This window comes from Melanostigma gelatinosum, assembly GCF_949748355.1.
Source record: "Melanostigma gelatinosum genome assembly, chromosome: 2".
Lineage (NCBI taxonomy): Eukaryota > Metazoa > Chordata > Actinopteri > Perciformes > Zoarcidae > Melanostigma > Melanostigma gelatinosum.
Window position 1 is genome coordinate 13,504,643 of NC_136635.1, and position 16,502 is coordinate 13,521,144.

The 16,502-nt window shown below is 39.2% G+C and overlaps 1 protein-coding gene and 1 long non-coding RNA gene across 3 annotated transcripts; one reads left to right on the forward strand and one right to left on the reverse strand.

Annotated features, from left to right (window-relative positions):
* Positions 1 to 840: 840 nt before the first annotated feature.
* On the reverse strand, positions 841 to 6,672 carry LOC306790977 (uncharacterized protein). The gene is made up of 7 exons (XM_079287541.1): positions 6,410 to 6,672; positions 2,956 to 3,045; positions 2,667 to 2,750; positions 2,475 to 2,534; positions 2,271 to 2,381; positions 1,610 to 1,872; positions 841 to 1,284 (listed from the first exon to the last, which is right to left on the reverse strand). The coding sequence occupies exons 1-7, from the start codon at positions 6,649 to 6,651 to the stop codon at positions 995 to 997; spliced, it is 1,140 nt and encodes a 379-aa protein (XP_079143667.1). The 5' UTR covers positions 6,652 to 6,672; the 3' UTR covers positions 841 to 994.
* Positions 6,673 to 8,583: 1,911 nt separating this feature from the next.
* Positions 8,584 to 15,126, forward strand: LOC306796238. 2 transcript variants are annotated; one of them, XR_013773041.1, is made up of 4 exons: positions 8,584 to 8,639; positions 9,457 to 9,545; positions 9,820 to 9,892; positions 14,600 to 15,126. It is a non-coding gene; the product is annotated as an uncharacterized lncRNA (long non-coding RNA). The 2 variants fall into 2 exon arrangements; XR_013773042.1 differs by having other exon boundaries at positions 8,601 to 8,740.
* The last annotated feature ends 1,376 nt before the right edge of the window (positions 15,127 to 16,502 follow it).

The window sequence follows — 16,502 nt, forward strand, 5'->3', positions numbered from 1 at the left end:
TGTCTGGACCAATCCGAGCACTCACATCACTTCCTTTGTAGTACTTCCTGGCCTCACCCGCATGTTTTCTTTAGATTAATTTATTCCAATAACGCAACTCAAATTAGTTTTGGTTATGGTTGAAAACATACAGAATGTTATATTCTATCATTTGATTTACTTTGATGATTTCCGAAAAGTATTTCAATACTTTTTTCACCATTTGGCTATTAGTCACTATGCCATCAGTAATGTGCAAGCACAAGAGAAAGGACACACAAATCTAAACAGTAGCACTTAGCTGCCATTGTCCAGCATGTTCTGAATTAAACAGGAGACTGCACAATTGTAGTTCACATGTACTGTAGTACTGTGGTTGATAGTATCATGTCTAAATTAAAGTTACCAAAATTGACTGAGAAAGCAAAACATTATTTTTTTCCTAAATGCTCTTTCTAGTTTGCACCAGAAATGTTATGCTTGATAAAATAAAAATATGCAAACAGGTTACTTGATGGTGGAAAGGGCTTCCAGATGGAGGCATGAGTTTGGGAACCACCGATTTAGACCAACCTTTATTAAAAAGCTATGGTTAAACTAAACACTTCTATGCTGCTTCACAGCTACTTAAAATGATTGCTATCACAACATCCTAATGTATTATAGAGAAACTATAAAGCCATACCATGCATTTGAATAACGAAGCAATGAAGCACCAGAACATGGGTTTTGATTTCATAATTTATTTTGACAGAACACAATAATAATGTACAATAAAATCTTTGATGTGGAACGTAACAGACATACCACAGGTTTAACTAAAAGGATTTTTTTTTAAATAGACTTGTAAAATGAGGCAACAGGTGCCGTGCAGGCCTCACTGTCGCCAGACAGAAAGAGCCAATAGTCACTTGGATGTGCAAATAATCTGCACGTTATTCAATTTCAACACATTATGTTTATCACCCCTTGTGGACTTACCCATCATGACTGTTGGTACACTAAAGTGAATTATTCATTGTTTGTTTGATGTGCCAGTTGATTCAAGGCTAACTACGGTAAAGCACGGCAGAGAAAAGGGTAGCGAGAGAGTCTGTGGGTTGGACTGGTCTGAAAGCAGCTGGTTAGATGATGCTGCATATACTTTAGGACTCCAGACACTGGATAAGGACGCAGGGTTGTTGCTGATTTGATGCACCTCAGAAGTGTGGACAACACCAAAGACTTCAGGTGTTACTGTGTGCTGACAAGCTGACCAGCTCTGAAGAGTTAAAGAATCTGGCTTACAGTCTGTTTGGTCATTACCTACGAGAACAAACAAGAAGAACAAATCAAAACAGGATGCAAGTTAACTTTAGCAAATTGACATCTCTGGTGAGAGTGTTTGTTACAGCAAACAGGCATTCTACAAGTTTAGCTCAATCCATCAATGAAATACCTTTTATATTTCTAAATACCACATAAATATGATAAACTATCAATATTCAACAAACAGAAGCAGGTCATTTTGAAATGCATACGTGACATTTCTCGACTCTAAAGTTATTTGCGTTTTTAAAAAGAATACAGAACTGCAATGTTTGAAAACCTCAACACCAACATGTTTCTTCAAGAATTTGGTGTGACATACTCAACTCTCCAGCATCATCCGCTTCTTTCAGGTGAACACGTAAAGTGTGTTTCTGCCATGGCTCCACCTCCTCTTCTTTCAGGTGAACACGTAAAGCGTGTTTCTGCCATGGCTCCACCTCCTCTTCTTTCAGGTGAACACGTAAAGCGTGTTTCTGCCATGGCTCCACCTCCTCTTCTTTCAGGTGAACACGTAAAGCGTGTTTCTGCCATGGCTCCAGCTCCTCTTCTTCACATTCCAGTAAAAGCTCAGAGGCTGTGGACCTGTAATAAAAGACAACAGACTGACACACCTGGTTTGCATAACGTAAAAAATCCAAAGACAGTTTTTTTTACTCTTTGCACTATTGGGCCAAAGAACCCTGCTGAACGAAATAAATAAGTTTGAAAGGGGGTTTTATGGTGGAATAGTAAACAATATTCTTGTTCAGAATCTTAAGTAGGCTATTTATGATTCAACCCAACATGAATCTGTGTCTCTACTATATAGGTGTATCTGGAAGGTTTTTCCCCTCTAAAATGAGATGTGAGCAAAAATTAGTCGAAGATGGAAGGAACAACTGAAACAAAAAAGTAGATTTCTTCGAAAGGAAGATAAAACACCCAAAAAAGCAAGTTTGCACTTCAAGGAAAATGAGGCCTCATCAAAGGCGTCTATGTACCTCTGAGGAACTATTGGTACGTAGACTTCTTCATCACAGCTGTCCTCAGCCTTTACAGCGCTCAGCTCAGTTGTTTCTACAATGTTTTTAAGATCACTATCCAAGTCAGATCTATTAGATAAAAACAAGGATACTAGAATCAAATAAGCCACAGAAGCAACATTTTAGATACGATATATCCTGTCTAATATAGTATCAAATTACAGTCGGCTCTTCACACTGTTGCAGTCAACGTCGTCAATTGTGACCTCCATCTCTTCAAAGCTGAAAATGACAAATTACAGAGAGGGCCTTGGATCAGACAGAGGGTGACAATGTACCTTGGGAAAGTCGATACAGTACTGACAGACATATAAACCTACTGAAATGTACATTCTAAAAAAGATCAACATGAACCTGTCCTGGAGCCAGTCCACCTCTGTTGCCACATGTGTGGTTTCACTCTGATGTTCCTCCTCATCTAGTTGGCGCTGTTTACCTCTGCAGGCACATGTAGAAAGTCATTTCCTGACAATTCAGAAGTTGTTACAGCATGTGGAGATTAACGGTTTAGTGTGACACCAACATGAACGCCTGATCCCATGCAGAAGCCATAGGGTGACGCAAAGCAATACAATGCCCTTCGAGGGGGTTCTGTTCATGTAACTGGTGAGTGAAAAAACAAGGCAAGGTTGTGACTGCTTACCTTTCAGAGGCCGACACACACCCAAGACTTGATAGTTCAGAAGGGTCTTGCATACACGGTCCAGTAGATATCGAGGATCTTTCTTCATAACTGTAAAAATAGGAAACTTTATATTATATTTTCAATTATTGGAATGGTGTTTATTTCCGGAAGGTAAGCTATGTTTGGTAAAAAAGTGAGTTGTTGCAAGAACAACTCAACTCACAGGTACTGCAACCAAGACTAAAGAGTGGATCTCCTTTTTTTACAGACAACTACCGGTATCTTTATTTGGGTGAACCAACTGCCCAACTACTAGTACCAACAGAAATGTTTGTCTTCAAATTGAAAAATAGCAAATATATTAAAGATTTGTATGCAATGAAACCTAATGTTTCGAGCAAAAGTGAAATACAGGATCTAAAAGTTTACTTGCAGCTGAAAAGATTGTGATGTGAAGGCATAGTTATAAAAATCCTGATCTGTAGTTGTTTAAAAACATAGTCGAGATTCTGTTAAGAGTGGAAAAGACAATCACAGCTTGGATGTTAGTTTCATTAAAAAAATCTTGAACAGATTATATTGTAAAAACTAGAATTACCAACTTGTATATTGAACCACCTCTTGACCCCACAATAGAGAAACATGGCTTTCAATCACCACTGAGCTATACAATCATACAGAGTTCTGGTCTGTAGCCAATAAAGTAAAAGAGCTTCATACTTTTTAAAGATCTTTTACTTTTTAGACGACTAATCAGTTTTCTTGCCCACAAAACTTTTAAATGATAAGTCATCTTTTGATGGTAAATCAGTTATTTGATCCTTGTCGCACCCCTATATCTCAATACTATTCAGAAATATATTAGTTATGGGGTTTCCAGGAAATCAAGGCACACTGTTTTGTTGTGTTGATAAAAAAAACTTGAAATGTCTTCATTGATGCTTTTTTCACTTTATTTTGAACTGACAGATGAGGATACATGGAAGGACATATGACGAAAAGACAAGACAAGGTAATGCATACAACAGGCATGAGAGTTATTTAAGCACTACTCTTTATATCGATACCAAATATATTACATACAGATTTGGGAGATAAAATGTATTGAGGAAAATTCAATAAACTTACTCGTGGAGTGACTGCAAGCAAGCAGGTTTGGCGAATCAGTGGTCCTAGCTTGCAAGTTAAATCATTGGTTAATCACGTTAATGACCTCCTCTTGCATGACCTATAGGTGTTAATGTAAAAGTTGAAACCTTTTTGTTGTCTGAATAGACTGGCATTAAGTATTACACTATACTCGTAGAAATTATGTTCAGAGTTGTCTTTATTGTTAATACATTTAAATGGCATTGAGTTACAGAACAAACACAAACAAAGTTGCTGGAGTGTCCACTGGCTATTCTTGGACTCTTTCTTTCTTAAAGTTACTGTGAGGAAATCTTACTGGTTATGAAACAGTCTCAATTTAATACTGATGCTACCGTATGACCACTCGAAGTAAACAAGACCATAAATGAGAAGATTGTCTATTTCTATATAGTTTTTCTTAATGCATGTCATCGGTGTCACCGGGTCAGATTCCGGTGAAATCAGATGAAATCATGCAGGTTCAACAGAAACTCCTCCCGCTCAGAGTCCAGCGGGGCCTCAAGCACCAACCAGACCTCCACCGGACCCAGATCCTGCTTTGCTGCCACCTTCACTCTGCAGTCAGAGCTTCAGCAGGAGGAGCTTTAACTACCGCTTTTGTCCACAGAGACCGCCAAAATCAACACAAAATGAAAGTTCCTCCTTGTAGCTTTAAAGTTTGCGCAAAATCTATACGAAAACACTTTCAAATTTTAACTATTGTACTTTGTATGAGTGAGGTTACAGAAAATGAATTTCCATAACAGTATTGTGATTTTGACACACACACACACACACACAAACCTTATATATACAGTATTTTTTAAATTAATTCAGTGGTATTTTTTTTCAGGACAACCTCTTAACGAGTCAGACAAGACAGTAATGCCAAAATGAACACTAGGTCTGTCTATATGACATTTTTGGACACCTTCTTTATGTAACTAATGTGTAATAAGAACCTATAATAAATATGGTTTGTAATTACCACATTCCCATATTCAACTATTGGGTCTTTTATCATTGTAACTCAGGGTATACAGTGAAAATGGTTAAATATTTGCTACACTTTCAGCTTAATGCATAAAGAGTGTGTTTTCACAATGAAACAGGTTGAAATAAGCAGAACCTTTAATTTATTATCAACACACTGCACCCCATGCCTTACCCTGTTAACCTGACTAACCTCATTCTCAGTTCACACACAGAGATATTTAGACATATTAATGTTTGGGACAAAGTTTTCTGAAGCTCCTGTCGGTGTAACAGGCCTCATTCAATAAAACAGCTGCATAAGATGGGAGGGGAAACCCCTCGTGATGCACCAGCATCCCACTCGTTTCTCAAAAGTCCACAGCTTGCTCTGCTTTAAGTGCTTCCTTATATTTATTTACATACTGAATTTTTGATTCTCAAATTGAAACATCTTTTAGGGTGTTAAGGTAACTCGTACATGTTGGTTGTTAAGTTTTGGTCTTAGCTGAGTAAGACAAATCCATCTCACAGCAGAAGAGCTCTTTGGAGGAGTAAAGGTTCAAAGTCAGGTCGCTGCAGTCGATGGCAAGTGTTCAAGCTCATCCACCACCCATGGCTGCTCCACAGTCCACACACTCATTTTCTTCAAAATTTCAGTTTTAAGTTTCTATTTTCAGTCATAAAAGTTTCAGTCAAGGTCTGCCTCCTCTTTCACTTCATGCAACTGTAGACGTATGACTACCCTCACTTAAACTGTAGGCAACGCAAACTCATCATCGCAATGAGAAACAAAATGTCTTGTTTTAAAAGTGGTCACATACAGTACATATAAATAAGAACATAAGAGCATCTTTCTATTTATCTATGTAATACAACTTCAATAATTAAAATACCTAAAGATGAGTTTTAAATAAAAACTATTTAAAAAAAAGCCTGGTAAAATGTGTACCAGGCTGGTCAATACGAACCCAACTTTACAGAGCGTCCTCTTGTCTGGTTTCTCGCCAGCGCGGAGGAAAAAGTAGTCCCCAACGCTGACCGGTGTTTTACGCTATACAGTCTACGGTTTTACAGACTGTGCTCTGTAAGAGCATTTGACGAAAAAGGGGAAATGTTTCAGCAATCTCTGCTTCCGTATTGCTACGTATTCAATATTTCAACAGGCTGTTTTAGTTTGCAGGCACCGCCACATTTTAGCATGGCAAAGCCGAGCTGTCAAACCTGAGATTAACACACGTGTTACCTGGACACACCGTGACTTGTCACGAGCAGCAGAACGTCACTTCAGACACGTCCTGCACCGCGGTCCAGCAGTGCTTTCATCAGTCAGAAATATGACCCAATGTGGCTTTCACCAAATACTCACAAGTTCAAGAGATAGTTAGCGACGTCTGCGTCGGTTCGTATATTATTTTCTTCTTTTAGTTTCCTCCACCTTGTGAAGCTGTAAGAGATGTTTATCCTTGTTTTCACTCGCAGACGGTCGCTTTCCTTCCTCGCTCTCAGACCTTCTTCAGATCGACGAGCTGCTTTCGATTTCCTCACCACTGGAGCCGACGTCTGATTAATATCGGAGGGTTGTGTTGTTTTCTCCCGCTGTTTAGCCATGGAGAACACGCTCCTTGTTTCTCTATTCCTTTAAAAAGAGATTCGTCTTAATAGCAACAACTTCAACCTAGCTTGTTTTCAAAAGCCCGCCTGATTTCCGCCAACACCAACACCACTTCTGGTCTGAACCCTTCACAATAAATGCACCTAAAGTTAACAAGTGGGCAGGTTATGTTACATATTGATCTCATATTACTTCATTATTACATCCAGTTTATATTCTGTGACTCCTGAGTACTGAATCATTGCTTCATGATGACATCTATCTCATTACTCACCAGGTCTGTGCCTGTCCTGAAGTAAAAAGAGATCCACACTGAGTTGCTACACAATAATGAAACATTACTTCGTGATTACATCAATTGTCTTCCCCCTCAAAAAAGTGGTGCATCATAACGGTTTATTCCACTTAAGGCCAGCGACGAAGTTGGTGAGTAATGTGACATGAAATCATGAAGCAACAACTCAGTATGGTGCACCACTCTATGCGGACTCAAACATGGTCAGTAATGAACAGGGGATAATGCGGTGCTATTTATAATTGTTTTGAACAAAACAATATCCATTGTTTCCAAATCATGCCACTAATGAGGGACTCCAAATAAAATTGATCAGCCACTGGCATCACATCATCTTTAGTACATGCATACATCATTTCCTGTGAATTATATTGTATTTTAATTTTGTGCGTGAAAGATAGACCTGTCTGCATTAACCTACAGAATGCAAATACACGAAATGCCTATGACTGAGAAAATGTCAGCCACAAAAGCATATAATTGCATCCAAGAAACTTCATGCTGTAGGCTAGATTAATAACAAAGGAAGGTGTGAAATCACCCAGTATGACTGATACTTACAGCAGTTTAAAACAGCTGAAAAAACAACAAAGCTATGAACAACAAAACTAAAGATGATTTGTTATATTACTCTTAACACATCTGGTGCTGAAATTGCATACACTGAAAGTGGAAGACATGTATAAGTTTGTATCCAATTCAATTTATTTCAATTCAATTTATTTTGTACACATACTTTAAAATCTGTACACATACGACATCCTCTGTCTCAGGACCCTCACATCGGAACAGGAATACGTCCCCCAAAACAACTATAATGGAGAGAAAAAATGTAAGAAACTTTAGGAAGAGCAACAGAGGAGTTACAACACAGTCAATGATATAAATAATGAATATAATGAGAGGCATAAGCAAAATACTGATGGAAAATTACAACTATTAATGGTATCAGTAATAGTAATGTGACTAATAATAATAATAATGATAGTAGCAGTTGGTGTCAGCAGGGCCACAGCAGGAGACATGACCACGATTCATGGAAACCTGCGAGGCGAGAAAGCCCAAAGAATCCGGGGAAGAAGTAGAGTTAGTAATGTGCATTAATGGACATGAATTCATCGACGGAGAACAGGGCTGCAGGGCTGCCAGCAGAGGAGTGAGCTGACTAACCTGTGCAATTTGTTGTTGGGCCTTTACTGACACCCACCCCACTGCCTTCTGTGCAATGTGTATACATTGTCAACTCCAAGTTTCCATTAAATCCAGTGCAAACATGTGCTTCCATGCTGTAAGAATTAACATTTACTTTGCCGATGTGAAGAAATAGAAGCTTTGAGAGAAAAGCTATAGACAACGCTTTAAAAAAACAGAAACATAACAATCATGGAATGTTTTGTATATAATTTGTCCTCAAGGAATACATTACATTTAAAATGTAAATATGTCTTTAGAATCCATTAGATGCACCTTTAATGAAGCAGAGACAGACATGTGGTGCACCAGTGTGACCCGAGACAGTGTGCGCTGACTCCTGCAGCATCTCCTGCTGTGTGGGGCCATCATGTCACTGTGCTCCGCGGAGGGATACATAACCAGTGTCATACCAGTGTCAGTGCTGAGGCTTTTGGAAACCAAAAATGTCTGCCTAAGGGAAACTCGTAACTGATACATAGAGGACATTTCACACAGGTATTGCCGTTTAAACCCACATTTTTGCTCTTTTGAGGCGTTTTGCAAGAAAGCGTGTCTTCACCAGATCACCCTAGTCGGGATTTTAATCGGAATAAAAGGTAAAATATCAGTGGGAGTTTACCAAAAGCGTTCGGACCGGTGCAAGAAGTTGGGAGTTGAGAAAAGACCATCACTGCGTTTTGTATTGTGGAGCTGGAGAATCAGACTGTCATGGGAAATATTTGTTTGGCTGAGTTACTTATTTTGAACCAGTATGTCATTTATGTTTCACTCGTTAGAGAAATACATCTTCTCTGCGATAATGTCTTTAACCGCAGCTGCTCATTGCTAAAAACGTTAGCTATTTTCAATACAAATGAACCAGAAACTGCAGCTAGCCTTAGCCTGGTAGCAAAAGGGGACGTTATACGTGCGTCAGTAAACGCTAAGCATCGCTTCGCTTGTGGAACCACACAAACCACCGACATTAACATCGTCAGCCTCGTCAGTGAGTTACATAAATATCGGTGTTGCCAGAGAGAGAAAAAGGTTCCTGCAGCAGTGTGACGCTTAACACGCAATGGCATCAGCGCATCTTTCTTTTTTTAATCCACGCAGTGTAGGAATAAACTTCATTGCATGATTTGAATCCATCGTGGTGTGGCCGAACTGTCAGTGTCTCTATTTGCTGCAATGCCATAGGCAACTTAACTTCTCCGTGGTGGTCTTTATTCTGCATCCACAGCAATCACCTCTCGTGGCAGTCATTTCCTGTGGCACTCCGCTGATAAGTAAAGCAGCCACGCTGTGACCTGATGGACTGTGTTTTCTTCAGGTTTCTAGATCGCCAGGATGAATCCTCAGCAGCGGATTGCCGCTCTCGGAACAGACAAGGAATTAAGTGATCTGCTGGATTTCAGTGCGGTAGGATGACTTTTTACTCTTTGTCGGTTACCTCTTGGTGCCATGCAGCTCTGAGGGCTTTTAAAGGTGTGACGACCAAATAGGAAAAATAACATGCCGAATTGATCAGTTCATATCAGCATTGGCTAATATCACTTGACAGACTGATCCTTGATTCTTATTTTATTTTGAAATCAGAAGCTGCTCTCAGGATAATTGCAGCACACAATGTGAATGTTTGCTTTTACACTGTGGAGACTTTGCTCTAATTGTAGGTCCATATTCTTCATTTCAGATGTTCTCTCCACCTGTAAGCGGAGCGAAAAACAGGCCCACCACACTGGGAAGCAGTCAGTTCACTGCATCAGGTAGGATCAAAGCTATTTCAGTAAAACGTCTGATATGCTCTTAGTTTTCAGTCTTGCATTGCATGTGACGCTTTCCCCTCCTCTGTGTGCTCTGGTGGTTAAAACGTGGGCTGTCCACCTGGAATCATAGTGGAGTGTTGTAGTAAAGATGAAGAAGAAAGCACGGTCTATGTCGTGGACATTTGTAAATGTTTTGTTGATCTAATTAGCATCATGGTGCAATACAGTGAATCATGTGTAGCTGTACTGTCAGGTGCATAAATCAGGTGTAATTCGGGCATGTTTTGGCTGCTTTGATCAAGGTTTGAGCTGGGCGATAATTCAATATGATAATTTACTGCTTTCAATGGACTCGTATCAAGATATTGTAATACACAAATATGTCACCTACACTGACAATAACAAGCACATACTAACTCAAATTTCTCTGAAAATCTGAATTGATAATAAGTATGCTTATGGGAATAACCCAGTGTAGTTAAACTGTTGTCTTAATCTGATTACTCTGTGTTTGTGTGCATGCATGTAAACATGGTTGGGAATATTTATTCTTTTCTTCTCTATGATTTCACTTGAAACTGTTACCTTCATTTCTTAATAACATTTGAAAATACTCAGCACTTTTCATTTGTCAAGTATTCACACAGGAGTATACAAAAATAGGACAGAAAATATGCTATATGGTGATATGTATATATATATATATATATATATATATATATGTATCGCCATCTATATTTGAAGTGACCTGTATCGAGATAGAAGATGTTGGCTATATCGCCCAGCTCTAAGTGCAGCAAGTGTTCAGAGAAGCAACACTGTTGCTATCAGGGTTTGCTGTGAGGTGTGTTGGAGGCACATTTTTAATCAGGTTAATTAATATGTCTAAGTGAGATGCAATCAGAAGGGGAGCTGCTTGTGAACTGAAGTGTAGTTAAATGGGTTTGTGAGACATCCTCTCATCGAGTTGTTCTGTCGTGATTTTTCCTTTGAACAAGTAGTAGCTTGATTATTGGCAAGTCCCTCTGATAGCGCACACACACACACACACGCACACACACACACACACACACACACACGCACACATTGAATTGTCTTTTCCGCTAATTACTGGTGTTGTTTTGTTTATCTAGCATCTTGACTGGATGGATGGTTTTGGTTATAATAACAATAGTTCACATGTCCTGCTTCTGGACGGCTTCCCAGCTATAAATGCTACAGGACATTAATCCGAAGCACATCTATTGTCCGATGGGCTACGAGGGAAAATCAACAATCAAGCATTATGTTTTCTGAAAGCATGTTTTGTGTGCAATCCACAAAGCCTCGCTGTAGTCAGTTATCTGTGAAACTAAAGACACACTCGGAGGAAACTGAACGAAAAGACAAAGGAACTAGAACAGAGCCGTCTCACATGAACTATGCAGTTGTGAGGATTCGTTTTAGAATACCCTATCATGCATGTGAGGAGTGTGTGTGTGCGTGTGTGTGCTCTCTTTAGCAATACAAGTAGTTTCAGAGAAACAAGTTTCCGTTAACTCCACTGTAAAGTCACACATTCATGATTCCTAAGTCTTTAGGTTTGTTTGTTTTAGAGTAGAGGTGTTTTTATCTACCCATTGACAAAATATCCATTTTTTAATATAATGCAGTCCAGAACAGCAACCCCACCATCACTGCACCCTGAAAGATACAAACAAACAATGTCAACAAAAAGTGTCAAAGTCAAGATGTTTATACAAGTGTATCTAATAAGCTGGTAACTCGGAGTACATTATTTAAATCGTGGATGATGAAAGGTTGAGTCGTATCTGAAACACATTGATAAATGACAGTGAAACCTTTGATTCTTGAAGGTTGATTGTTCTGCATATAACCAGACTGCATAGAATGACTCTACACACATCCATGTGCTCCATGCACTTCATTTAGAAAGCGTGGCTGCATGTGCTTTATGATTTGATACAGTAAGACGTTGACATCATGTGGACAGCCCCCCTTAGGCTGGGCCTGGCACTCTGAACTGACTTCTAAAAAAGACACCATCAGCAGCCGTGCCTTTTGTCTGGAGCAGAAAGAATAGCAGTCTGTCAGGACGATTGTGCTGCAGCCAAAGCTCATTGTCACGACTGTGTCTGGTCCCCAGCTTTGTTCTTTACAAACGTAACACAGTCTAAATGTGGGCTGCTGTTTTGCACCACCAACAAAAATATATTTCTTTTTTTTTTACATGATTAGAAAAAAGGTATTTAATTCAAGCGAAAGGTTTTATTCATACTTTGTATTTATATGATTTTCATTTCCTATTAAGATTTGTTACCAATTCACTGTTAACTGTAAACATATTGTCTGTAAAATTGAATTATCAGTCTATATATAGTTTTACATTTGTTTTCCAAATCTCAACCAGCTGGAACGGCCTAAAAACAGAACTTGTCAGGCTGTAGTGGATTATCAGCAATTTGAACTTCATTGGTAGAAGGCGGCCATAATAATCAGATTATTTTGGGTGACCTAATATTGCATCATATGATGGTTAACATGTTGGTGGATTCATTTTGTTCTCAGGGAAGCACTGATGAACTAGAGTTAGAAGTGGAATGCTTTGACTTGTGGTTTGCAGCTTTTCAGCCTAGAAATATCTGAATGAATGCAAAATGGAAAATAGGATCTGAATTATTACAGGTCCTTAATTAAGACCCTATTGAAACCTCAAATATTAAAATATATGAAAGATGAGTTAGTATGTTATTTTGTGGATAATTATGGAAATTGATTCTGAGTAGATGTTCAGAAAATAAGTGTGGACAGGCATCAAAACAATGGAATCTAAGAAATATGATCTCAACATTTCAGCTGCTAATAATACAGTTTTTAACTCATCCCTTAGTTTTTTTTCCTGAATTGTCACAGAGATATATAGTGAGCGGGACATGTTACAGTGTGAGATGAAACTTGGGACCTGCTATCTGGTGATCATGGGTAGACTTTGTTTTCCTATAACCAGAAGGTTGGCGGTTCGATCCCACATGTCCACATGTCCAAGTGTCCTTTAGCGAGACACTGAACCCCAAGTTGTTCCCCGGTTGCTTGCGGATTTCTCCCTGTGTCCAGAAGTTGTGGCCTTAACAATGTGCTCCTGTGTCTCTGATCCTCAAGGAAAGGGAAGAAGCACCTACATAAGTGATTGTGAACATAAGTCAAGTGAGTGTGCAGACAGAAGTGTGGAAATTGCAGGGAATGAGGGTTTGGATTATTGCATCTCAGCTGGGCAGAGACATATAATTGAGGCAGAGTGGGACTGGCAAGACCCTTCAAAAGTGTGCCAGAGAGCTGGATTGGAAAATAGACCTAAAGTGGCTCTAACAGAGATTCATCATTTCTCCCTCAGCTGTGTTGATGATGCTCATTTGATGAGGCCATTGACTGTGACAGTGCAGCGGGGCAGTGGATGGCTGCCGTTGAATAGGTCATTTTCCTTTAGTGGCATGTAGTGGAACATTTGTTAGCTGTGACGAGCAGCTAGGAGGCGGGTTCGTCAGTCAGTTGGATGAGTTTTTCAAAATGAAAAAGCTACAAAGTGCCTCACTCTGAGTTCAGCTTTTTGGGTAAACCAAAGGTCAGAGGGCCATATGTGATGTGAATCATTTCTCAACCTGGTTAGAAATAATTAAATGTGTCTTCTTATCAATACAAATGGTCTTTAGGGGGATCATACTTATGTTGAATTGAATACTTCCATTAGATCCATTACAGGGAAGATAAATACAATTATTGTTTTCCAGCACATAAAGAAACAACATCGATTGCGCGGTACATTTGTTTTTACTGATTTATATCAGAAGCAAATAGACTTAGCAGCTCGGTTTGTGTAATCCTCCCTGCTCTGTATTTATGTACGCACAATTTCAGGCCGTAAAGAAGACGCACTGCACAGTCAAAGAGACTGCATGCATGGACATGTATTTTCCATTCATTCTGGTAACACCATGTTTTGTCTCTTTGTCGTTTTTTTGTGGTGTTTCTTGGTGACCTTTATATCCATCCTTAATATTGTAACCTCAGTTTCTTTCTCACTGTCGTCCATTATAACCGATCATAATAGTCGTGTTTGTTTTTCTTAGAATGTGTTGTGACGTGCAGTTAGACAGACGCCAGCCAAATCAAATCAATCAGAACATTTCTCTAAAAGACAACTTACGGGAGTGTAATTGACACACTCGAATGGAGGGCTGACACATCAACCCTGTGAAAGCTGTTCTGTTCTTCTAGGTTCTAGTTCTACTAGGTTTTACTTCACAGTCATTATTTGTATACACGCGCTTGTTGCAGTCATTGCTTTTTTACCATTAGTGCTGCTCTCAGTTCATTCATACAGGAAACCAAATTAGGTCAAAAGCTCTCAAAAGGCAGCAACGCAGGAGTTTATTTTGGGTTTGTTTACCTTAACGTGGACATCAGGCGACTGTGAATGTGGTCTGCTGTGTAGTATAGTGACCTAAAGGAGGCAGGTCTTAAACTAATTACAGTGCAGTAGTAGTTACACATACATGTCTATAGTCTCATCAAACAAATGGAATAACCCTCCAACTCTTCATTTGCACAGAAGGATCATTTATTTTGGGTCATAGGAAACTTGTTTGTGCTGCGAATTAGGTGAATTAGTTTCTAAATGTCTGACATCTCTCATTTCTCATTTTATTCAAGATGCCGTCCGGACCGGAAGCTTTTCTTTCTTTCTTTTTTCAGCCTTGTAGTTTTACCGCCAACTGTGTTTGAGTGACGGGAAGTATGTGATCTCAGGAGGAATGGGGGTTTAACTGTTTATCCTTGTGTCTGAATGTATTTAATGATGTTTAAGAGTTTATGGGAAGCATGTGAAAACACCTGGAGGGTTTTAAATTGTAAAGTTTCTGTTCTGTTCAACTCTTTGTCCTGAGAGAAGTAGTTTGGCCAGTTTAAATTTGGATGTAAACGCAGGTGTTGTAAATATGTGTATGTAATAGGATTTATATCTTGTTGGGGCTTTTGACTTTTTTATAATTTTTATGTTTTACTATAATTTTCTGTATTATCCAAAACCAATTTGGTTTTAATATGTAATTCATCTGTCTGGCTCTCCTTGAGATAAAACATACAATTCAACTTACAAATGAATAAAACCAAACATCCATTCTTAGATATTTTGTGGCAAATCATAAACTGATGCGATGCTCATGTAAAAACAAAAAAAGATCCGTTGACTATGTTTGTATTAATTGATAACAACAACAACAAGGACAACAAAAATAAAGCCAGTGGTAAGTTGATCATTTGATACACAATGTTGACGTGAAGGAGGCTGCATTGTTGCTCTTTCGTTCAGATCTTATCTGACTGACATGAAGTCGTACAGACCGACAGGTAACTCACCGATTCGACAGTTTTGTTGCATCGTCAGCGCCACATGGATCCACGCGGGGAAATCAAATTCTGGTGACGTGGCAGCAGTTTCATGCTGCACTTTAATACTTCTAATCTGTATATTTATGTTTTCTGTTCTCACAAAGAGCTCACGAATAAATCGTGAGCATCATTTGTTTTATAAGACTGCAGATCAAGTGCATGTTGTGAATAATGACAATCAGGTCGAGACAGGGTGAACGAGATGTGTCTTGTACTGCAATATTACAGGTTATTGCACCAGAGTTAGTTTTAAGTGAAGCAGCAGGTTACGTGTGAAAGCACCCGACAGTAAATGGATTAAATAGATCGTCTTCTCAGTGTGGGACATTTTGTTCTGACTTATAAATTGGATACTGACATGATACAGTTTTACTGGTGAGGAAAGTGTGAATTTGACCTTATTTTGCCAAATATCAGTAAGCTGAAGTTTTGGAACGCCTCAGTCTTTCTGTCGGACGACATTTTTCTGAATTGGGAGAGTGCAGCTTTTTATGAATGACCCAGCAGAGACGGTGAGAAAGGAAAAGTCTGTGATGATAGCAGAGCTTCGTGCCCTCTCTGTCAATCGAACCGTTACTACAGGTTTGTGGCATCATTAATTATTAACAGCCACATTTTATGAAACATGTTTTATATTGTGGCAAAAAAAAAGATGTCAGGGCAGCTTTAGTTCCAGATTCAATTAATCTGACTGAAAATGCTTGAGTGTGCTGAATTCTGACATCCGTCAGTAGACGAACTGTGGGTATACCTAGAATGTATGCTGGACGGTCAGGGTACTTTCAGGACATTCAACCATATGGCCGGTATAACATGGCTGAATACATTGTTTCTAGCTCAGTATTTTTTTTAAATATTCATGCACTCTGCACGTCCAGTTGTAAGTTCCATCATAAACTTGATTGCATGACAGGACAATTCATGTAAATGCATAATATTGAATCCTCAAGCAGTGTTGGGAGTAGGCCGGGCCCGGGCAAGAACATGTCCCTCAGGCGTCTCCCTCAGGCGTCTCCCTCAGGCGTCTCCCTCAGGTGCAGCCGTCTTTCATGTGCGGCTTTGTTACACTCACTAGTTCACTCTTCTTCCTTTGGAACGGACCCAAAATGTAGCCAAACAGGCAAATATCACTCCCGGTCTTCCAACAGTGAAGTTCTGTCCTTAA